Source organism: Scyliorhinus canicula, chromosome 13 (assembly GCF_902713615.1).
Source record: "Scyliorhinus canicula chromosome 13, sScyCan1.1, whole genome shotgun sequence".
NCBI classification, from domain to species: Eukaryota; Metazoa; Chordata; class Chondrichthyes; order Carcharhiniformes; family Scyliorhinidae; genus Scyliorhinus; species Scyliorhinus canicula.
The window spans coordinates 7,615,659-7,640,492 of record NC_052158.1 but is presented as its reverse complement, the minus strand read 5'-3'; the positions used below and the strand labels follow the sequence as shown (position 1 = coordinate 7,640,492).

Sequence of the window (24,834 nt, the reverse complement as noted above, 5' to 3'; positions counted from 1 at the left end):
GATTGTGGGGGTGAAACCCACGCAGACACGGGAAGAATGTGCAAACTCCACATGGACAGTGACCCAGGGCCGGGATTCGAACTCGGGTCCTCAGCGCCGCAGTCCCAGTCCTAACCACTGTGCCACATGCTGACCTCTCCTAAACTTTCCCCCTCTCACCTTGAACCTATGCCCTCTTGTAATTGAGTCTTCCACCCTGGGAAAAAGCTTCTGACTATTCACCCGCAGGGTAGCATGGTGGTTAGCATAAATGCTTCACAGCTCCAGGGTCTCAGGTTCGATTCCCGGCTGGGTCACTGTCTGTGTGGAGTCTGCACGTCCTCCCCCTGTGTGCGTGGGTTCCCTCCGGGTGCTCTGGTTTCCTCCCACAGTCCAAAGATGTGCGGGTTAGGTGGATTGGCCATGCTAAATTGCCCGTAGTGTCCTAATAAAAGTAAGGTTAAGGGTTGGGGGGCAGCACGGTGGCACAGTGGTTAGCATTGCTGCCTACGGCGCTGAGGACCCAGGTTCGAATCCCGGCCCTGGGTCACTGTCCGTGTAGAGTTTGCACATTCTCCCCGTGTCTGCGTGGATTTCACCCCCACAACCCAAAGATGTGCAGGATAGGTAGGTTGGCCACTCTAAATTGCCCCTTAATTGGAAAAAATAATTGGGTATTCTAAATTTATTTAAAAAAAAATAATTTAAAAAAAAAAAGGGGGGGGTTGTTGGGTTATGGGTATAGGGTGGATACGTGGGTTTGAGTAGGGTGATCATGGCTCGGCACAACATTGAGGGCCGAAGGGCCTGTTCTGTGCTGTACTGTTCTATGTTCTATGTTCTATACCTCTTGTAATTTTGTAGATCTCAATCCGGTCTCCCCTCAGCCTCCGTCTTTCCAACAAACACAATCCGAGTTTATTCAATCTCTCCTCAGAGTTAACACACTCCAGACAAAGAACAATCCTGGTAAACCTTCTTTACCCTCTCTCCTAAGCATCCACGTCCTCCGGTAATATGGCAACCAGAACTGTACGCAATCTTCCAAATGTGGCTTCACTCAAGTTTCATCCAACTGTAACATGACCTGCCAACTCTTGCACTCAATGCTCCGGCTGATGAAGGCTTGCATGCTGTATGCCTTCTTGACCACCGTATCCACTTACATTGCCACTTTCATGGAACTATGAACCTGAACGCCCAGATCCCTCTGTATGCCAATGCTCCTAAGGATTCTGCCATTTATTGCATTATTCACACCTGAATTTGATCTTACAAACTGCATCACCTCCTCATTTGTCCAGAGTGAACTCCATCTGCCATTTCTCTGCACAATTCTCCAATCTATATATATTCTGCTGTATTCTCTGACAGTCCCCTTCACTATCTGCAACTCCACCTATCTTAGTGTCATCTGCAAACTTGTTAATCAGAACATTTACATTTTCCTCTAGATCATTTACCTACCACTGATGTCAGGCTCACCAGTCTATAATTACCTGGATTATCCCTACTTCTTAAACAAAGGGACAGCATTGGCTAATCTTCGGTCCTCTGGAATCTCACTTATGGTCAAAGATGTGCAAAGATATCTGTTAAGGCCCTAGCTATTTCCTCTCTTGCCTCCCACAGTAACTTGGGATTTATCCCATCCAGCCCAGGGGACCTGTCTACCTTAATGCATTTTAAGATATCCAATACTTCCTCCTTCATTATACTGACATATCCGAGAGTATTCTCACACCCATCCCTAACCACAACATCGGTCATGTCTCTCTCCTTGGTGAATACTGATGAAAGTACTCATTTAAGAATCTCACCCATTTCCTCTGACTCCATGCATATCTTCCCTCCCTTGCACTTGAGTGGGCCTACATTTTCCCTACCGAACCCTCTTGCTCCTTATATATGTATAAAAGACCTTGGATTTTCCTTGACCCTACTTGCCAATGACATTTCATGACCTCTTTTAGCCCTCCGAACTCCCCTTTTGAGTCATTGTCATTGACTCTCCTGATCTGGGTCAAATAATACCCATGGCTGGCACCTGTTTGTGGGACACAAAGGCATGTCCACGCACCAGTGGGCCTCCATATCACCTCTCTGGAGTCCAAGGTTCCTCCAAGATCTGCTCAATTCAGCTTCGAGACTCGTTGTCATGTGTCACCATGAGGAGGCAATAGAGTGGAGAAGCAGAGACTTGCACACTGGGATCCTTCTTCACCATAAACTAGCAAGCTGCAGTGGATCATACACTTGATGCACAACACCACCCTGCAGTAAAACTGCTGCATTACAGAATACCAGGAATAGAGCTGAATGTATGCTTCTTGTCCCTGGGAAATGCTTCACAGCTGGTGTCATCAGCCAAAATTATTTCAATGTTATGTTGAAAGGGTGTTTCCTCTTATGGGTGAGACCAGAGTCCTAGGAGGCAGTGTTTTAAAATTAGTGGTTGCCCTTTTAGGACAGAGATGAGGAAAAAATGTTTTCTGTGCGGGTTGTGCAACTTTGGAACTCTCTGCCTCAGAAGACAGCAGAGGGCAGGGTGATTGCAAGTAGTTGGTGATATGGAACTCAAAATGAACAGATCAATGATGATTTTATTGAATAGTAGAGCAGGCTCGAAAGGCTGAATGGCCTACTCTTGCGCCTGAGCTGATTTATCCTGAAATCGCTGGAGTTGGGTTGACAGTGAGAAAACCGCGGCTTGTTCCTTTCCACCCTCCTCTGTACAAATCTTTCAGTAGTTGCAGGCGCCCTGAAATCTCCCAGACCCCCTGGTTCCTGTTGCTACTCATGGAAGGCCTACTAAAATTAAGGTTTCAATGATCCCTCACTTCCTTCCCAGTTTCCTAAATACCTGTATTGTCATGTGAGAGTACCTTTAAGAAATTAGCATTTAAGAAATGGGTGTTTATAAAAATATCTGTAATGGATGTACCTTTAAGAAATGGGTGTTTATCAGTGATGTCAGAGTGTGGATGGAGCTGGGCTGTATGTCTGCTTTATTTTCGTTTTAGGCTGTTTGCTACAGGGTGTGTTTAGTTTTGTTTTGTGAACTGGATAGCTACAGGCAAAGCAAGGAGCTGTATAAGGATCTCTCTCTGCAAACTAAAGACTGTCTCCAAATCAATTGGGTGACTTCAAAGTGCTGACTGCTCTCGGCAGTGAATTTAAACCTAATCTCTGTGTTAAAAAGGGTCTTTTGTCTTATGGATATTAATAAGGAAAGATTAAGGTTTACTTATAGAATATTGTATCTGTGGGGAGGATTAGTGTTGATAGGTGATAAGATGTTTACTGTGTATTTATAAAATGTTAACTGGTTTCATAAATAAACATTGTTTTAATTTGAAAGTACTTTAGATCTCTGTTGCATCACACCTGTAAGGTAGGCCCGTGTGCTGCCCATAACTACAATCTATTAAAAATTGTGGGTCAGGTGAACTCCGTGATACACTTTGGGGCTCTCTAAACCCTGGCCCATAACAATATCAAAATAACCTGACGGGATGTTTAACTAACATTTCACAACTGCACTATTCTTCCAAGTGTAATTCTAAGATTAACAATCAGAATACCCTTTATGACCCAACATATTACTGGGGGGGTGAGGGAACAGGATTTCCTCCCGCGTCTCCGTTGTCGTGGGAACGAATAGAGGGGAGAGCGGGGAAGACGCAAAATGACTTTTCCGCTGGCGGGATTTCCCTGCGCGATTGCGCCCGATTTCCCCCCCCCCCACACACCACCAGTGATGTGATGGTGGCACGAACTCCATTAAATTCATTTAAATATGATTAGCATGTTGTCTTGACGGAAAATGCCCAATGATTGGCCAGGGGCACAGTGGGGGTTTCTGTTGCAGAGGTTTGGGGTGGGGGTTCTCTGGTGGATGGGTTGGCTTCTGTGTCTGTGGGGCTGTTCCTTTATAAAATCTTTATTTCTTTTACAATGGGTGCCTGGAGCCGAAGTTGCTGTTGGGACAGGCGCATTCAGAGCCCACCCTGCCAACATGACATCGTGGGACTTGCCTCCAGGATTTAATTTTCCCAACGTGTTTAAAAATTCAGCAGGAAAAGCTGGTAGTGCAGCCGGCAGGCTACGCATCACTTTTCCCACCCGAGTTGTCACTCAGGAAAAAAAAGAGAAAATTCCATCCATATAAATTGATTAAGAGAGCCAGTATTTACCTAAAGAACGCAAGAGGGAATAGTTACAGTTTGTTCTAATGTTCTAATTTATTTCATAATTGTGAACATATTTTCCAGTTTAATGACTTTTAAAGGAATTATTTACACTGAAAATAGAATTTTATTTCTGTCCTTTTCAAATGATCTGCCTGAAGATTAAATGTGAAGTTGTTTGTCTATTTTGCAGAGAAATTCCATGTTCAGGTGCCTAACAAGCCTATCATAGTCACTGTGGGTGATGATGTTGTATTAGAATGCCAACTGGTACCAGTTAAACCTTTGGATAACCTGGAGGTTCGATGGTTTACATCAGACTACGCTTCACCAGTACATTTATACAGCAATGGACAGGATCTACCTGATGTGCAGGACAAAGCTTATAAAGGGAGGACGGAACTTTTTAAAGATCAGTTTCTCCATGGAAAAACCTCTCTCAAACTGAAGAAAATAAAAACATCAGATGAAGGAAACTACACCTGTTTCATTGACTCGCAAACATACCACGCTGAAGCAGTATTAAACCTGAAAGTTGAAGGTTTGTCCATCTCTTTGTAAACTATGAAGTCTTTGTAAACTAAGTAAGAATGAAATATGAATTTCGCTTATTGTCACAAGTAGGCTTCAAATGAAGTTACTGTGAAAAGCCCCCAGTCGCCACATTCTGGAGCCTGTTCGAGGAGGATGGTACAGGGATTGAACCCACGCTGCTAGCCTTGGTCTGCTTTACAAGCCAGCTATTTAGCCCACTCTGCTAAACCAGCTCCTATAGTCCAACTTTAACCCGGTGCTGTAAGACGTTTTTACTGTGCTCACCCCAGTCCAACGCCGGCATCTCCACTTATGGCTTTGTGAACTAAGAATTCATCATATTGGTGAATATGAGGCACAATAGTCAAGTTGCAACATTTTTAAATCGTGAATGACAATTATCAAGTTTTATATTACTGGAAAATGAAAATCATGAAGAATTTACAGGAAGGTTCCAGATTTTTGTTCAAAATTTCAACTGCTTTCTTCAGCAAAAGCCCAAAATTTATGCCATTCTTCAGATGCTGCTTCAGGTTCAGGGGCTGATTTAGCACACTGGGCTAAATAGCTGGCTTGTAATGCAGAACAAGACAGCAGCGCGGGTTCAATTCTCGTACCGGCCTCCCTGAACAGGTGCCGGAATGTGGTGACTAGGGCTTTTCACAGTAATTTCATTGAAGCCTACTTGTGACAATAAGCTATTATTATTATGAAATAAGATTGTATCACCTGGTGTACAGACAAAACAGGGAAGAGGGAGATGTTTTTACAAAATCATTCATGGGATGTGGGAGTTGCTGGCTTGACCAGTATTTGCTGCTCACCTCTAATTGCCCTTGAATTGAGTGTCTCCCTGGGCCATCTCAGGGGGCAGTTAAAAGTTAACCACCTTGCTGTGGATCTGGAGTCACATGTAGGCCAGACCAGGTAAGGAAGGCAGATTTCCTTCACTGAAGGACATTAGTGAACCAGATGGGTTAAAAAAACAGAAACTGGCGATATTAATTTGGCAGTTATTGATGAAGGCATTGAATGAAGATGAAGGAATCCAGGATGATTGTGAATGCTGGAAACAGGAAACATTATCCGATTCACAGACAGACTCCTGTCTGGGAAACAAGGTTCACAAGTGGCGGTGGTGGCAGAAGAGTTTTGCATGAGTAAAAGTTTGAATTCCATCAAATCCTAATTGCAGGTTTTGGACACCGGCCTTGGATGCAGCTGGAGGAAAACAACAAAGACGGACTTCGTATTGTGTGTAAATCAGATGGATGGTATCCTGACCCAGTGATACGGTGGGAGGATGGGAATGGACAGGATGTAACAGCACAGTCAGAATGGGAATTCCTAAAGGACTCCAGAGGCCTTATTACTGTCCAGAGTCATATTGATGTCACAAGTGACTCGGTAAACAGGTTTTCATGTTTCATGGAAAACCCGTTATCGAAGAAAAGACAAGAGGCCCATGTCCAGATATCAGGTAGGTGCAAAATTAGAAACCTGTCCCCTCTCCTGAGGGAATTAATTCGGACTGGGTGTGGATCCACGGGCACTGTTTCCCATCTGGAGCATACCCAAGGGATATTTTTTTATATTTAAATCAAAAGGGTTGGCTTGCTAGTGCTATCTGTGATGCTGCAGGTGAGCCTGTTGTGTCCTCACCCAATGGCCACATGCGTATATTGCAACAGTGGTCGCTGGATAGAGATTCAGAGCTAGATCATTCACGTTTTGCATGGCTGAGTATTATTGGTTACCTGGGATACAGGTGAATGTCACTATTTGTCCGGAAACTACTGAAGGAACAGTGTGGGAAGGGGAGAAAAGAACTGTTGTCTGTAAAACTTCAGACACTTTGAACAGTTTATTAATCAAACGTTTTACCCAGGTATCTTTATAGACGAGACAAACAAAGGACAACGCAAGTGCATAAATGAAAAGAACTTTATTCAACAAACAGTACACCAGTTACCTTTAAATTAACCCTTAAATTATTCTACTCATTACAGCCCCAGGATCCATAATACTACCCTGCCAATGAGCTCCGTCGTGCTGGGGGTCTGATTCTCTGAGTCTCCAGTTCCTTGGCTTCCTTCTGCCCCTGGTCAGTCACCTCTATTACCTCTGCATGGCGTCTTCGCTGCTGGGAGGTCCGGGGGGTTCCATTCTTATACCCCTCCCCGCGCCTTTCCAGAATGTTCTCCGGCCCCCAAACGATGAGGTCACAGGGTGGGAGTGGCACCCCCCATTGGCGTTACTAATGGCCACCCAGCAGGACACCAGTGGTCCATTTTCTGGTGCATTGTTTGTATGTAACCGTGTCCATTTCGAACAATCGATCCATGAATAGAGGATTATCTCTTGATGGTGATTGATTTACTCAACCATATGAATAGGGCTAATTGTCTCTTGATGGGTCAAAAACAGAAAATGCGGGACAATTTGAGCAGGCCTGACAGCATCTGTGGAGAGAAAAGGGAGCTATCGTTTTGAGGCTTGATGACTCTTTATCAAAACTTTGACAAAGCGTCATCCAGACTCAAACCGTTAGCTCCCTTTTCTCTCCACAAATGCTGTCAGACCTGCTGAAATTGTCCATTTTTTTTGTTTCAGATTCCACCATCTGTAGTAATTTGCTTTTGTCCCTTGATGGGGGGATTTAAACGTGGCCGAGTTTGAATTCCAAAGGGCTCTGCTGGAGCTATCTGTGGATTGATTTAAAATGGCTAATGTTTCATTTAAAGTGGCCACTGTACATTTTACCACAGAATTGGATGCAATCTTCCGGCCACGCTGCGTCAGAAAAGCATCTCACCGTGGCGCAGTGTGGCCGGTGAAAGCCAGGAGATCCCGCTCCCGGGATCCACTTGGCGCGCAACACCTCCCGAGAGTCAACGCAATCTCGCGAGACGTTGCCCACAATGGGCGGGATCGGTTTTTGGCAAATCTTCATATTAGAACGAGGCAGTAAGCCTGACTCTAATGTGCAGATTCCTGAGGTACCTGAGGCCTTGGGATTCTATCCCTTCATCTCCGAGACCTCGGGCAAGTGCCGTTTGTACTGGGCAGCACGGTAACATAGTGGTTAGCACAGTGGCTTCACAGCGCCAGGGTCTCAGATTCGAATCCCCACTGGATCACTGTCTGTGCGGAGTCTGTACGTTCTTCCTGTGTCTGCGTGGGTTTCCTCCGGGTGCTCCGGTTTCCTCCCACAGTCCAAAGATGTGCATGCAGGGTTAGGTGAATTGGCCATGCTAAATTGCCCTTGGTGTCCAAAGAAAAAGGTAAAGGTGGGCGTACAGGGATAGGGTGGAAGTGTGGGGCTAGGATGGAGGTGTGGGCTTAGGTAGGGTGCTCTTTTCGAGGGCCGGTGCAGACTCGATGGGCCGAATGGCCTCCTTCTGCACTGTAAATTCTGTGAGATGGAACGGCGATTGTGGGGGTCTCCAGGAGGATTGGAGGCCCCCAGCTGCATACCCTTTGGGCTGGGTGGTACCCTGGTACTGCTGGTGCCATCTGAGTATCCAGTTCAGGCTGTGATTGGCCTGCCGTCTGTACCCTGTTCAGCCTGTGATTGGCCTGCCGTCCGTACCCTGTACAGCCTGTGATTGGCCTGCCGTCCGTACCCTGTTCAGCCTGTGATTGGCCTGCCGGCTGTACCCTGTTCAGCCTGTGATTGGCCTGCCGTCTGTACCCTGTTCAGCCTGTGATTGGACTTCTATCCGTAACTCTCCAGTCTATGATTGACTCCAGTCCTACATCAATGAAGTTGGTGTAGGACTGGACTCTATCACAGACTAGAGAGGGTACGGATCGCTACACCAATGAAGCTGACATTTAATTGTCCTCTTAAAGTGTCCTAAAAAGCTGCTCAATCACACAAATCCATTGGAAAAGAAAAGGAAAAACAAGCTGCATGGATTTCTCATCTGCAAACGGGACGGAGAGCAATAAATTTCACATCAGCCATTGACTCTGCAAGATCCTCCTCACTGACATCTGGGACTTGACCATGGCTGGGAATGCTGTCCCAAAGACCAGTTAAGCAACAGCCTGAGGCAATCATACTCACAGTACACATATTTCAGTCAACGTTGACTCCTCCATTACTGTATCCTGGGTATGTCCTGCCCCAGATCATCAGAGATACGACCGCAGTGATAGATAGTCGGGTGGGAATGGCATTGAGAACTCACAGAATTGACGCGGGTCCCAATGAAAGCCTCCATGGTTACAGGTAAAATCTGAGCAAGGAAACCGCTCGCTGATTAACATCCCTCCCCCTCCCCAACTATTGTCATCAAGGTTCACTCAATCACCAATAGACTGCTTATTGGTGCTCAGTATTTGTTCCTCCAGAGCATAAGCATGGATCCACATCCTGAATTCCAGAGATAAAATGGGAATGACTGTCCATGATGTAAAGGGGTGCGTTCATCTGACTGGCTCCAAGGAACCCGAGTAAAATTGAAATCAGTAGAGATCAGAGAGAATCTCTACGGGCTGGAGTCGCAGCTGACAAAAGGAGGATCATTGTGGTTGTGAGAGATCAATATCTCAACCTCAGAACATCACTGCTGGAGTTCCTCACGGCAAGGTCTTTACCTGCTTCATTGGTGACCTTCCCATCATCATGAAGCTGAAGAAGGGCTATTTGCTAATTGTGGTTCTCTTCTCCAATTTGCTTTTCTTTCGATAATGAAGCAGTCCATGCTGCTTGCAGCTAGCGTTCTAAGCTTGGCCTGATGTAGTGCGATTCTTGCTTTGCCACTTAACTGCCAAATAATGACAAACTCCAACAAGAACGAACTGTACACTTTCACTTGACATTCAATAGCATCACCATTGCCAAATGCTCCAGTATCAGTGCATCGATTGAGTCACCATTAATCAGAAATGCACCAGGATCAGCCACACAACTGTAGTGGCGATGACAGCAGCTCAGAGGCTGGGTATTCTGCAGCACGGGGGGGGGGGGGAGGGGGCACGGTAGCACAGTGGTTAGCACAGTTGCTTCACAGCTCCAGGGTCCCAGATTCGATTCCCAGCTTGGGTCACTGTCTGTGTGGAATTTGCACGTTCTCCCCGTGACTGCGTGGGTTTCCTCCGGGTGCTCCGATTTCCTCCCACAGTCCAAAGATGTGCAGCTTAGGTTGATTGGCCATGCTAAATTGCCCTTAGTGTCCAAAAAGGTTGGATTGGGTTACGGGGATAGAGTGGGGGGAGTGGGCTTAGGTAGGGTGCTCTTTCCAAGAGCCGGTGCAGAGTCGATGGGCTGAATGGCCTTCTTCTGCATTGTAAATTCTATGATTCTAGCAAGTGGCAAAGCTCCTGATTCCCTCGTCTTTCTACCAACTACAAGGCACAAGATAGGAGGTTATTTCCCTTGTGGGAGAGTCTTGGACCAGAGGGCATAGTCTCAGAGTAATGGGCCCATTTAAGACGGAAATGAGGTGGCACGATGGCACGGTGGTTAGCACAGTGCCAAGGACTCGGGTTTGATTCCTTCCTTGGGTGACTGTCTGTGTGGAGTTTGCACATTGTTTGCATGGGTTTCCTCTCACAGACCAAAATGTGCAGGTTAGGTGGATTGGTCCCCCTAAATTGTCCCTTAGTTCAAAGGTTAGGTGGGGTTACGGGGAAGTGAGGCTCAGTAGGGTGCTCTTTCAGAGGCTTGTCAGATCAGTCATGATCTCATTGGAGAAGCAGACTCGATGGGCTGAATGGCCTACTTCTGCTCCTATGGTGATGTAATGCTGGCTCCAAGCCTGCTTGGGTGCAGTTGCCCTATCGCGTAAAGCTCAGTAACATCCAGGGCAAAGAAGCTTATTTGATCACCACCCTACTTGCCAGATTCAGCACCTCCTCCATCCACCATTGTTGCATCCTGACCAAACCGTGACCTCCATCAGCAAAGGAGACAGGCACAGAGGAACAGCATCATATCCAAGTGTCCCCTTTAACCTTTGAACTTTTGACTTCCACCAATGAAGACATCTGAGGAACCTGAGCAGAGAGAGAGTGTAGACGTTGACAAGTCCAGTGGGGCAGCTCCGGCAAGCTGAGGAAGGCAAAGCCTCAATCCAGAATCTAAGAATAAACAAAACCCATTGCTACAGCTGTTTCTGTGACTTGAAGATAGCATTGGTGGATCCATGCCATCCATACCTAGTTGAGCAGGTTCTGCAAGACATGTTATTTTTTAGAAGAATATCGCCCATGGAACTCTATTTGGTTGTGCTGTGCCATCGACCAGGAATCAAGTTAGCTCCTGGAAGAAGAGGAACTGAGATAAGGAAGACAGAGCTCGTGACTGAGATTGACCAATGTGATGAGTAGATTGGTGGGCCAAATTTTACGATATGTTTTAGTTAAATCTGCATTTAATGTGTAATTAATAGTTTATAATTGACTGCAATTTGCCTGTTCTCACCTTTAAATAATATTGACTCTGGATTTAAGAACATCAATGATTAACTAAGACAGCATTTAATCTTTGCTTTGATTGACTCTTGTCTAGTAAACTTCCTTCTGTTTTAACTGTGTAATCTTGCAACTTCATTTTTTAGTGAATAACTGGGATCTCTTTATTTTTCAAAAGAAAGTTACTAATATAATTTGGACCGGGATCAGTACCTGAGATTACTGTCAGTCTTAGTCTTAAAATGAGGAGAAAGAGCTCTTTGATTGAATCTTGGAATCATAGAATTTACAGTGCTGAAGGAGGCCATTCAGCCCAACGAGTCTGCACCAGCCCTTGGAAAGAGCACCCCACTTAAGCCCACACCTCCACCCTATGCCCGTATGCCACCTAAACATTTTGGACACCAAGGGCAATTTAGCATGGTCAATCCACCTAACCTGCAGATCTTTGGACTGTGGGAGGAAACCGGAGCGACCGGAGGAAACCCGCGCAGACTCAGGGAGAAAGTGCAAACTCCCCACAGACTGTGTCCCAAGCCAGGAATCGAATCTGGGTCCCTTGAGCTATGAAGCAATGGTGCTAACCACTGTGCGACCGTGCCGCCATGTACCATGCCAAACAATGCCAGCCAGGTACTAATTCTTTTTTCTTGCCTTAGATGAGTTCTTCCCTAAAGTCAACATCTGGCTGATCATTTTCTGGGTGGTTGCAGGCCTCGTAATTACAGGTGTTGCTGTCGATGTAATGATACACAGAAAAGAAGATAAGAAGATTGAAGGTAAGAGTGCAAATAATAGTTCAGCATTGTTGCGATAAATAGGTCTATAAAACATGACATCAGTGAATGTGAATAGCAAAGTGACTGCAGATTGCAACCGTAGTCATAAAGTAACATTTGAATTATAATTATAGGAGGAATTTCATCATCTAAACCATAGGCTCAATTAGAAAATAGTGGCGAGAAAGTGGAACTTTATTTTAGTATACGCAAGGCGAATTTAATCATTATGCTGCTACTCAAATAATGACATTTCTTGGCTTAATTCTAGGTTACCAGGGGAGGAAGAAGATCTTTGTGTAGAGGAACAAAACAATGAGCACAATGTGATTTGTGTCTAGTATAGGAATAGACAAGGAAAAGCTGAATACAGGGAAACTTAGCTGACAAATGCAATCATGGCATCATTTAAAGAGACCTTATTATTAACTTGAACTGTTGGTCAATATTGTGGAATAAAGAAAAATCAAGTAAGTTCTCAATGAAAGGGAACGGGAGTCTATTGAAGCCTGGGATTGAATGGAGGAATAGACCTGTTGGGCTGGGTGGCCCTTTTACAGCCAAACCTGACCTGGCTACCATCTGCCATTCAAACACACAATTCTGCTCGAGTAACTGTACAGTGATCAAGAGAAGGAGCCCAGTTCAATATTTACCATTCCCTGGTATGAAATGCACTCCCAGGTAATAAGATAAAGAGGGACTAAGGACAGTGGTTTCAGTCCATTCCATATAGATTTGGTGGAAATTTCTGCTAATCCAGAGTTGGATGTCAGACAAACAACACGACAAACCAGAGGCAGGACAGAAGCTGAGACCACAATGAGGTAGATTCAGGCATCGTTTACTGAGGTAGATTCGGGCGCCGCTTAATGAGGTAGATTCGGGTGCAGTTTAGTGAGGAAGATTCGGGCACCGAGGGAGCTGGGCGCCTATTTATTTGGGTGAGGGGTGGGGGGAGTTGGGCAACTTTCCTGGAAGATGGCAGCTTCCCTAAAGGATATCAGTGCACCAGATAGACTTTTTCAACAATGATGTCATGGTCATCATTAGATTTTAATTCCAGATTTTTATTGAATTCTAATTCCACCATTTGCTGAGATTTGAACCTGGATCCCCAGAGCATTACCCTGGGTCACTGGATTACTAGTCCAGTGACAATACCCCAACACCACCGATGAAGAGAAGGAATCATTAATGTTATCACCACATGACCTCTCATCTCCGGCCCCATAATCCTCGGACCCCTGTTCTCATCCATTTATGGCCACTTGAGCATCGCTGACTTTATTTGGTTCACCATTAGCAACCATGTTTCAGCGATGCCGTTCGTTACTACTAGAATTGGAAATCCCAAAGCACTTCCTCGCTGGTCTCTCACATTCTACCCTCTAAAGTTGAGGTAATCGAAAAGTCTGCTGCCTGTGTCTTAACTCTCAGGAAATATCATTACCCTTCACCTGTGTCCTCGCCTATATTGGTTCCCAGTTAAGCTACACAATAAACTTGATCGGCTTATTTTTGTTGTCAGATCCCTATATGGCCTCACTCCTTCCTCATCTCAAATCTTCTCCAGTCCCACAACCCCTTGAGATCTCGTGAGCGTTCCTGATTTTAGTCACTGTGGCATTGGTGGCTGTGCCTTCAGTCACTGAGGCTCTAAACTCCAAAAGTGCCTCCCTCGACCTCGTCACCTCATTTTCCTCCATTAAATCTCTTGAAAACCCAGCTCCTTGATGGATGAAGCCTTTGGTCATCTGTTGTAATGCTCTGTGTCTTGGTGACATATTTTGGTTTATTAAGCCTTTGTGCTGGGTCTTGAAGCAATTTATTATGTTAAAGACATTATGTCAATCAGAGTTGTGGTTGATTCTACAGATGCGTAGTACTCATTCAGTACATCAGCATCACTACGACTTGAATGATAGACTACAGATTTATTGATTATGTACCATTCTGCTTCATTGATTTATTTGGCCCATTTAAGAATTGATAATAGGGACTGGTTTAGCTCACTCGGCTAAACCGCTGGCTTTTAAAGCAGACCAAGCAGGCCAGCAGCACGGTTCGATTCCTGTACCAGCCTCCCTGGACAGGCACCGGAATGTGGCGTCTAGGGGCTTTTCACAGTAACTTCATTGAAGCCTACTCGTGACAATAAGCGATTTTCATTTTTTCATTTCATTTTATAATTCAGTGCATAGACAGAATCCAGAAGGTCAATGTGGAAAGATGGTTAGTGGTTCATATTTTTAAAAAACATTGCTTTGAAAGAATTTAAGATTAGTAGAAAACAACATTGTTTTCTGAAAAGTTGCATAAAAGTCCCTTGTAATGCTTAAAATGTATCACAGCCTAGCAATAGCCTAGAAACAGCCTGAGTAACAGCAACATTTAGTAATAAAAATGTACCAACAGCAAGGTTAATGCAAGCATCTTATCATAGAATCATTGAATTTACAGGCCATTCAGCCCATCGAGTCTGCACCAGCCCTTGGAAAGAGCACCATACCTTAGCCCACCCCTCCATCCTATCCCCATAACCCATAACCCAGTAACCCCACCTAACGTTTGGACACTACTGGACAATTTAGTATGGCCAATCCACCTCACCTGCACATCTTTGGACTGTGGGAGGAAACCGGAGCACCCGGAGGAAACCCACGCAGACACTGGGAGAACGTGCAGACTCCGTACAGCCAGTGATCCGAGCCGGGAATCGAACCTGGGACCCTGGAGCTGTGAAGCAACAGTGCTAACCACTGTGCTACTAAGCTGGCCATATCTTTGTAGGAATGGCACATGTGGCGGGTGCACATAGACATTTAATTAATTTGATGGACATTCGTGAATTTTAAGTCATGACCAGTGCCTGGATAACAAATCTTGTTCTAAGTGATATACAGTTGTTTGAATAAATCAGCAAATCTCAGCTGAGAATTAGAAACCGATGAGAATGTAAGGGGGATGAAAGGGGGATTAAACCGATGATAAGAATTTCTTTAAGAATAAGGATTCATGATTAACGTTTTTGTTCTGAATCTATGCTCTTAAGAAATTCTGAAACATCCATTGGTTTTCTAATATTTTCTTATATTTCCGTTTAACTCTCTTTGTTATGTTTTGGTGTAAGGCAACCAAGGTGAATGAACAGCAAATTAAGGTGTATTTTTTGAACACCTTCAATCAACCAGACCTGTGACTTTTATTTAAAAGATAAATAAGAGATCGTACAGTGAGCTATCATTTTACTTTTTATGTTTCGTCAAGATTTTGAGTTATGTTAGTCACTGTTTTCTCACATACACTTCATTTGTCCATCTTATATGCTTTCTTCAACCTACCCCTGAATTCTCTGTATTCTCCCTGGTGTTTGATTATGTTCTACATTTATCACAAACCTCTTTTCCCATTTTACTGCCACCTCTACTTCCCTTGCCTTTAGGGAGCTCGACAATTAGAAACCCAGGGCGAGATTTTGCAGCCGGAATAACTGGCAGGATATTCCGGCCTTGCCAGAGGCATCCTCCCACAGTGAGTTCCTGGGCGAGCCATACAGAACACCATAGACCTCAGCGGGGCTGGGTGATCCCACCAGCGGCCAATGGTGAGCTTCCTCTGCCACTGAAAAACAGGCCGGGGGGGAGGGGTTGGAAAATTCCAGCCTCAGTCTTTCCTCTTTATGGGAATAGTATTAGTTTCTGGCATTCCTGCCAATGGTGACCCCCCCCCCCCCCCCCCCTCTCCCCCACCCTGTTGTAGGTTCCTCAGTGGTGGAACTGCCGAGACTCTCAAAACACCACAGATACTGTCGGGACTGGATGATCCGGCTGGCAGCCAAAGGCAAGCTGTCTCAGCCACCGAAGAACATGGGGATGTGGGAAATCCCACCCAATGAATATACAGCCTAATTTGAACAGTGCATTAGGTAATGTCATTAGCTGAACAGGCCATCACCTCATTATGTCATCACTAGAGAATTAAGTGAAAGGTGAAAAAATATTTGTAAATTCTATCAAGTCTCCAGAGTGTTAGAATATTAAAACAATTTCTTAATATTATCACACTTTCTTTGTTAAACTGTAATGAGTTTAATTTTGTATTTAGATAGGAATTGTGCTCTGTTTGTGTCTCCAGTATTGTGGTACAGTGTTGGACAGTAACTGTACAATCTCTCACTAATATAGTCCTGTGTCCTTGACTTTCAGAACTACAACGGTTTTGCACTTTGGAAGGTAAGCGATTTAGGAACCATATTGGGTCTCTGATTTACATCGGCAGAATAAGAAGATTGCAGTTCAATTCCAGCTGAAAATGGCTGCAGCATTTGGTTGGGCTGAGCTGTCTGGTTTTCAACTCCCAATTTTTGGAGTTGCAATGTAGTAATCGTGGGATGATTGCGTAAAGTAGCTTAGTTTAGTTCTCAATCTGCAGCTCAGTCTTTCACTGTCTCAAAATAATCATCCCGTTAAATTAAAACACGATATTTAATGATTCAAAAGAGAAAACATTTTTAGCTAGTCCGGCAGAATCTGAGAAAAGCAAAGTTTTTTTTAAAATTTAGAGTACCCAATTATTTTTTTCTCCAATTAAGTGGCCAGTCCACCTAATCTGCACATCTTTGGTTTGTCGGCGTGAAACCCACGCAGGCATGGGGAGAATGTGCAAACTCCACATGGACAGTGACCCAGGGCCGGGATTCGAACACCGTAGGCTGCAGTGCTAACCACTGTGCTACATGCCGCCCAGAAGCAAAGTTAAAGGGTGAGATATAGCCGGTCTGTTTGCCTCGGGTGCAAATCCCTTCACGGCCGCTAAATCACGCTAGAGGGCCATAACGGAATTTGTGCCAGTGAGATCTCGGATTGAGATATTCTCCACCCCCTGCTGATGACATGATTGGGGCATGAATCTGATCTCCCTGGGTTTAAATCTATTTAAATATAATTAAAAGGCTCGACACCATATCATACGGTTCCATTGAATGCTGCCCCTCCTGGTGGTGTGACATCATGCAGCGGGATCACGACTGGTTTTCAAAAATGAAAACCAGTCGTGATGACCATGCGAGGGGTGTGGAGGTGAATATCGACCCCAGGAGATAAGGGACATGGCTGGGCAGTGCTGGGTCGGGCCTTTGGGGTGGGGGAGAGACGGAATTGGCATGGAGAGTGTGACGAGGTGGTGCCCAGATGCTGGCGGAGGTGGGGGGGTGGAGTCACCCTGATGCTTGGCTGATGTATGAGTGGGAAGGGGGGGGGGCGGTTTTCCTCTGCCTGCGAGAGATAGGGTGACCCCCAGGGGCCAGATATCCATTTGTAAAGGCTCGGATGTCTGTGGGGTGGGGGGGGGGGGGGGGGGGGGGGGGGGGGGGGGGTTGGTTCGATTCCTGGAGTGGCCCCCGGATGTCTGGGTGGAGGGACTTTACCTTAGCCTTGACATCAGAGCACCCTTTAAGGAGATAACGTCCCGATCTCTGGAGATGGGCTTGCCTGCTCTCTCAGGCCCCTCCCTGGCTGAGTGACAGTACAAACCACGCCTCCTCATTTTTTATTTTTTGACAAGTGTTAGAAGATCTGTTGAAAAAACCCAACTGTGTTTCTAGAGAAAAACACGTCGGTTTTTAGTCAGGACATGACACCTTTGCCGTTTTCGTGGAAAACTCTTTGATGGAACCATCAATTCTACAGACATGTGCTTGTAGGATTAGAATAGCGGTTTTAATATACTTACAACAGAGCCAGCCTGTTAGCTGTTGAACGTTTGGTGAACTGGCTGGCTGACTCTGTGGCACGGATCTTTATACAGCAGATCCAGGGGGAGGAGTTCTGGGTGGAGCCAAGGGAGGAGCTCAGTACAAACTCTCGCGTACTCCCAGAGTTACGCCCCCTGGTAGTCAGGCAATGCAACTGCACTTACAATATCGGTACATATATACAATGGGAACAGAGTGACATTGGTAACTATAATGCCATGTGAATCTCATTCACCACATTCACCCCCTGTGAAAAAAATCGAGTCCGGTGGGGGCAGTGGCTCAAAGGTTAGTCTGTCCGGTGGACGAATTGTTCGTTTCGATCTGCGGAGCACCGGAGTTGCAGCCTCTTGCGGTGGCTGGGTGGGTGTTGAGAGCTGGGGTAAGATGGCAGACACCGGGGCGGGTCTCGTCCAAACTTCATACACCTCTGGCTCGACCGGAGACTGGGGGCGCTGGGGGCGGGCTGGTGCTGGCGCGTGGAACAGGTGGGGTGAGCTTGCGGAATCGGGGGCGCGAGGGGGCGATAGCATAGGGAACAGGGTAAGGGGTTACTCAGTGGGGGTAGGGGGGGCTGGATCGAGCGGGTGCCGGGTCCCGAAGGGATACTGTGTCCTGGCGACCGTTCGGGAACTCCACAAATGCGTACTGGGGGTTGGAATGGAGGAGGCGCACCTTTTCGACAAGGGGGTCAGTTTTGTGCCCCCTGATGAGCTTCCTCAGGAGGACCGGGCCTGGTGTCCTCAGCCACGCCGGAAGTGAGACCCCCGTGGTAGTACCCCCTAGAAAAAATAAAGAGCCGCTCGTGAGGGGTTTGATTTGTCGCTGGACAGAGAAGGGATCTAATTGCGTGGAGCGCGTCTGGGAGGACTTCTTGCCATTGGGAGACTTGGAGTTTTCTAGACCGGAGGGTCAGTAGGACAGTCTTCCAGACCGTTGCGTTCTCCCTCTCCACCTGCCCGTTCCCCCTGGGGTTGTAGCTGGGAGTCCTGCTCGAGGCGATGCCCTTGTCGAACAGGTACCGACGCAGCTCGTCGCTCATGAAGGACGAAGCCCAGTCGCTGTGCACGTAGCTGGGGAAACCGAACAGGGTGAAGACACTATGCAGGGCCCTAATGACTGTGTGGTAGGTCATGTCGGGGCACGGAATGGCAAAAGGGAATCGGGAGAACTCATAGATGATGTTGAGGAAATAAATGTTCTTGTTAGTGGACGGGAGTGGCCCTTTGAAATCGATCGCAAGGCGTTCAAAGGGCCTAGAAGCCTTGACCAGGTGGGCCCTGTCTGGTCTATAGAACTCTGCACAGATCAGGCAGTCCCTGGTGACCGCTTTTACCTCCTCGTTGGAGAAAGGCAGGTTTCGGGCTCTGATGTAGTGGGCGAGCCGGGTGACCCCTGGATGGCAGAGGTCATCGTGGTTGGCTTTCAGACGGCTGATCTGCGTGCTGGCGCATGTCCCGTGGGATAGGGCATCCGAGGGCTCGTTGAGCTTCCCCGGTCGATATGTAATATCGTAACGATGGCTTGTGCTTCCTTCTCGACTGAGGAGTGTCGGAGTTCTGAAGCGGATAGGGTACGGGAGAAAAATGCAATGGGCCTCCCTGCCTGATTTAAAGTGGCTGCTAGAGCTACCTCTGAGGCGTCGCTCTCAACCTGAAAGGGAGTGGATTCATCCACCGCCCGCATGGCTGCTTTGGCGATGTCCTCCTTGATGCAGCTGAAGGCCTGGTGCGCCTCAGCTGACAGGGGAAATCGTGTGGCCTTAAAGAGTGGGCGAGCTTTGTCCGCATATTGAGGGACCCACTGGGCATAGTATGAGAAGAACACCAAGCACCGTTTGAGGGCCTTGGGGCAATGAGGGAGGGACCCGCATACGGTCCGGGTCTGGGCCCAAGACTCCGTTTACCACGACGTAGCCGAGGATGGCCAGTCTGTTTGTGCGGAAAACGCATTTCTCCTTGTTATAAGTGAGATTTAATTTCTGTGCCGTTTGGAGAAAACGGTGGAGGTTGGCGTCGTGGTCCTGCTGGTCATGGCCGCAGATAGTAACATTGTCCAGATACGGAAACGTGGCCGCAGCCCGTACTGGTCTACCATTTGGTCCATTGCTCATTGGAACACCGAAACCCCATTAGTGACGCCAAAGGGAACCCGGAGGAAATGGAAGAGGCGGCCATCGGCCTCGAATGCCGTGTAGTGGCGGTCCTCCGGGCGGATTGGGAGCTGGTGGTATGCAGACTTCAGATCCACCGTGGAAAATAGCCGATATTGGGCGATCTGGTTAACCATGTCTGCAATTCTGGGGAGGGGTAACGCGTCTAGGAGCGTAAAGCAATTTATGGTCTGACTATAGTCGACGACCATGCGAAATTTTTCCCCGGTCTTGACGACCACCACCTGAGCTCTCCAGGGACTATTACTGGCCTCTATGATCCGCTCACTGAGCAGCCGTCGGACCTACGATCGGATAAAGACCCTATCCTGTAGGCTGTATCGCCTGCTGCGAGTAGCTACTAGTTTACAATCTGGAGTGAGATTGGCGAAGAGAGGAGGGGGGGAGATGCGCAGCGTGGCTAGGCTGCAGATAGTGAGTGGGGGCAGGGGCCCGCCGAAGCTGAGGGTGAGGCTCTTGAGGTTGCACTGGAAATCCAGGCCTAATAAGAGTGGCGCGCAGAGGTCGGGCAGAACATAAAGTTTAAATTTCGAATAACTAGCGCCTCGAATTGTGAGCGTAGCGACGGTGTGTCCTTGGATTTGGACTGAGTGGGAGCCCGAAGCGAGGGCGATAGTTTGGCTCACAGGAAAAATAGGAAGCGAACAGCGTCTTACCAGCTCTGGGTGTATGAAGCTCTCGGTGCTCCCGGAGTCAAAGAGGCATGGTGTGCTGTACCCGTTGATCTGGACCTCCGTCATCGAACTTCGTAGGTGCTTGGGGCGGGATTGGTCTAGGGTGACCGCGTTGAGTTGCGGGCCGCGTGATGGGTGCCCGGGGAAGTCGTTGTCTTCTGAGTGGGCGTCCGGTTGAGTAGATGCCGGTACGTTCTGGTGAGCTTGATGCAGGATCGCTGCGCTGAGTTGCGGGCCATGTGATGAGTGCCCGGGATGGTCGTAGTCTTCTGATGAGCTATCTGAGCATGGAGATGCAGATGGGGCCCGTGGATCGCACGTGGTGAGCGGCGAGGAAGATGGCGGCCCCCATGAGTCGCACGTGGCCGGCCGCATGGTGGGGGTTTGCCAAGATGGCAGCTCCCATGGATCGCACGTGGCGGGAGGGGGCGGAGTCGTAGGCCGCAGCGTTTTGGGGCCCGCTGGTGCTGGGAGCGATTTGTTCTCTCTACTGGGGAGTTATAAACTGGGGCCCTTTTCGTGAGGCACACTCTGGCATAGTGGCCTTTCTTCCCGCAGTTGCTGCAGGTCGCGGATCGGGCTGGGCAGTGCTGCCGCGGGTGCTGGCTTTGGCCACAGAAATGGCAGGCTGGGACAGCTGAGTAACTGGCTGGGGCAGCAGAGTAACTGGCTGGAGCAGCCGAGTAACTGGCTGGAGCAGCAGAGTAACTGGCTGGGGCCGCAGAGTAACTGGCTGGGGCAGCAGAGTGACTGGCTGGAGCAGCAGAGTGACTGGCTGGGGCCGCAGAGTAACTGGCTGGGGCAGCAGAGTGACTGGCTGGGGCCGCAGAGTAACTGGCTGGGGCCGCAGAGTAACTGGCTGGGGCCGCAGAGTAACTGGCTGGGGCAGCAGAGTGACTGGCTGGGGCAGCAGAGTGACTGGCTGGGGCCGCAGAGTAACTGGCTTTGGCAGCGCGGTAGCTGGGTGGCCGTGCGGCACAGGCCTGGGGGAGTTGTTGGTCGGGGGCCCACGATGAGGTCGCGGGGTCCGCGGGAAACGAGGTGAGGCTGCGGAAGGAAACTTCCATAGTGGTAGCAGCCTCCACAGTAGTATCTAAGTCCTGGGCACCCTTTTCTAGCAGTCTTTGGCGCACATAGTTCGATCTAAGGCCCGCTACAAAAACGTCCCGCACAGCAAGCTCCCTATGTTCAGCCGCGGTAATGGCCTGATAATTACAGTCACGTACAAACTCGGCTAGCGTTTCTGTAGGCCGCTGATGGCGAGTCATAAACTTAAAATTTTTTTTTTTTAATAAATGTAGATTACCCAATTATTTTTTCCAATTAAGGGGTAATTTAGCATGGCCAATCCACCTACCCTGCACATTTTTGGGTTGTGGGGGTGAAACCCACGCAGACACAGGGAGAATGTGCAAACTCCACACGGACAGTGACCCAGAGCCGGGATCGAACCTGGGACCTCAACGGCGTGAGGCAGCTGTGCTAACCACTAGGCCACCGTGCTGCCCTAGATGGCGAGTCATAAACACGTGGCGTGCATAAACCTCAGTTAATGGGCCTAACGTACATTTTGTCCAATATTGCCAGCGATGCGGTTTAAGTACCGGCCGGATTTAGCTGTGTGGAGATTCTGTGGCTTACCCTCGCGTGCAGTAGGCTGAGCTTTTATTCCTCCGTTGTTTCAGCGGTGCTGGCCTCTGCCAGGTAGGCCTTAAAACATCTCAGCCAGTGGGAGAAAATTTCTTTAGCCTCTGCATCCTTCGGGTCGAGTTCTAGGCATCCGGGCTTGAGGGCTGCTTCCATGATTTACTTCGACTGTTTCGTATGTATATTAAATTGATGGAACCATCAATTCTACGGACACGTGATTGTAGGATTAGAATAGCGGTTTTAATATACTTACAACAGAGCCAGCCTGTTCGCCGTGGAACTTTCGATGAACTGGCCGGCTGGCTCTGTGGCACGGATCTTTATACAGCAGCTCCAGGGGGAGGGGTTCTGGGCGGAGCCAAGGGGGGAGCCCAGTACAAACTCTCGCGTACTCCCAGAGCTACTCCCCCTGGTGGTCAGGTAGTGCAACTGCACTTACAATATCGGTGCATATATACAATGGGAACAGAGTGACATTGGTAACTTATAATACCGTGTGAATCTCATTCACCATACTCTTTTGGCTCGAAAATCTTAACGAGCGAAACTGAGAAAGGTCTTTGAGATCTAAGAGGTTTTCAGCAAGTTCAGTCACAGGGAGCAGGGGGAGGTGGGGTAATCACAGAAGGGGCGTGGTGTAGTCTGTGATGGTGTGGACGGCTCGAGAGATTACAAAAAGAAGATAGTAATAGGGCAAGTAAAGAAACAAAAGATGTTTCTAAGGTGGTGTAAGTCAAATAACAGAACAATTATTCAAAAAATGGGGGTGGAGGTTATGATCTGAAAATTTTCAACTCCGTGTTGACTCTGGAAGCTTGTAGAGTGGCGAAGAGCATTTGATCCATGTTATTACTCACTGAATTATAACTAGCACTCATGTAATAATAATCTTTATTATTATAGTGACTAGTGTCACAAGTAGGCTTACATTAACATTGCAATGAAGATACTGTGAAAATCCCCTAGTCGTCACATTCTGGTGCCTGTTCGGGTACACAAAGGGAGAATTCATAGAACAGTACAGCACAGAACAGGCCCTTCGGCCCTCGATGTTGTGCCGAGCAATGATCACCCTACTCAAACCCACGTATCCACCCTATACCCGTAACCCAACAACCCCCCACACCCTTAACCTTACTTTTAAGGGCATTACGGGCAATTTAGCATGACCAATCCACCTAACCCGCACATCTTTGGACTGTGGGAGGAAACCGGAGCACCCGGAGGAAATCCACGCACACACGGGGAGGACGTGCAGACTCCACACAGACAGTGACCCAGCCGGGAATCGAACCTGGGATCCTGGAGCTGTGAAGCATTTATGCTAACCACCATGCTACCGTGCTGCTCAGAATGTCCAATTCACCTAACAAGCATGTCTTTCGGGACTTGTGGGAGGAAACCGGAGCACCCGGCGGAAACGCACAAAGACATGGGGAGAAGGTGCAGACTCCTCACAGGCGGTGACCCAAGCCGGGAATCGAACCCTCCCGGGTGCTAACCGCTGTGCCACCGTGTTGGGAATTTCTTTGTCCTAATCTGTGAGGATGCAGTTTGTAGTTTAGCTGAGTCAGCAAGAAGTGTTGAGATGTGAAATATTCTTTGTTCCCTGCAGGTTATGATGAAGTGAAGATAGATTATGGTAAGTACGGAACCATGATACAATTCAATAAGACCGTGTCCTAATTTATGAAAAAAATAGAAGTACAGTTCCTGAATAATTCCGTGTTAATGCCCAAAAAGTTGACCTGATTTAGATTATTCCCCCCCCCCCCCCCCCCCCACTCCGCCAAATGGGATTGCTCTATTTTGGCTGTTTGTGAGTTGGAAGAGATTTTAGGGATATTGTAAATGATTGTAGCAAATACCCCAATTGGCGTGGATCGCTCTAATTCTCCCCTTTCTCTCCCAGTCTCTGTGACCCTGGATGTGGAAACAGCGAATCCCTGGCTCGAGGTGTCTGGGGATCTGAAGAGTTTGAGACGGATACAGACTGGGAGGAGTCTCACTGACACCAGGAAGAAGTTCACCTATTGGTCCTGTGTGCTGGGGTCAGAGGGATTCACATCGGGGAGACATTACTGGGAGGTGGAGGTGACGGGAAATCAGTTTTGGAACCTGGGAGTAGCCGCAGAATCTGTGGAGAGGAAGGGATGGGTCAGACTGAATCTGGACACCGGATTCTGGACCATCGGGCGGATTGAAAAACTGATTTATGTAAACTACTTTCCTCGATCCACTATCTATGTCGGTCAGATTCCCGGGAAGGTGGGAGTTTACCTGAATTATGAGTCTGGAACAATTTCATTTTTCAGTTTGGATACCAAGTCCCGTCTCCACACCTTCACTGGGAATAAGTTCACCGAGAAACTTTATCCTTTTTTTGAAACTTGGGGTGAAAATAGGTTGCTGAGAATCTGCTCCAGTTCTAAGCCAGATCTATAAAAGAGGTGGGGCCTCGGATGGTCACATCATCCCAGACAGCACAATGACTTGACCCCATGATTAGCTCGGGTCAGGAGCAGAGGTCAGAGGTTGTAGGTTAGAAACAACCATTGACAACCTGTTGTCACGAAATGTGTCATTTAAGTTCCAAATTGTAAAATCACAGGCAGACTGTAAATAAAAACATGGCAAATAGCAATGTCAGAGGATTAAAATTAAAAAGTAAATTAAA

General features: G+C 47.5%; 1 protein-coding gene across 5 annotated transcripts in view; it reads left to right on the top strand.

Moving 5' to 3' along the window:
• LOC119976297 (butyrophilin subfamily 3 member A3-like) overlaps positions 1–24,834 on the top strand; it is a 33,556-nt gene extending 8,722 nt beyond the window's left edge. The window contains exons 4-10 of one of the 5 annotated variants that reach the window (XM_038816730.1): positions 4,363–4,710; positions 5,899–6,183; positions 11,786–11,905; positions 14,103–14,140; positions 16,114–16,140; positions 23,773–23,799; positions 24,070–24,271. In XM_038816730.1, the coding sequence (XP_038672658.1) occupies positions 4,363–4,710; positions 5,899–6,183; positions 11,786–11,905; positions 14,103–14,140; positions 16,114–16,140; positions 23,773–23,787 (833 nt within the window). In that variant the 3' untranslated portion in view covers positions 23,788–23,799; positions 24,070–24,271. Of the gene's footprint in view, positions 1–4,362; positions 4,711–5,898; positions 6,184–11,785; positions 11,906–14,102; positions 14,141–16,113; positions 16,141–23,772; positions 23,800–24,069 lie in introns of all 5 variants that reach the window. The other 4 variants (XM_038816726.1, XM_038816731.1, XM_038816729.1 and 1 more) reach the window with 4 other exon arrangements.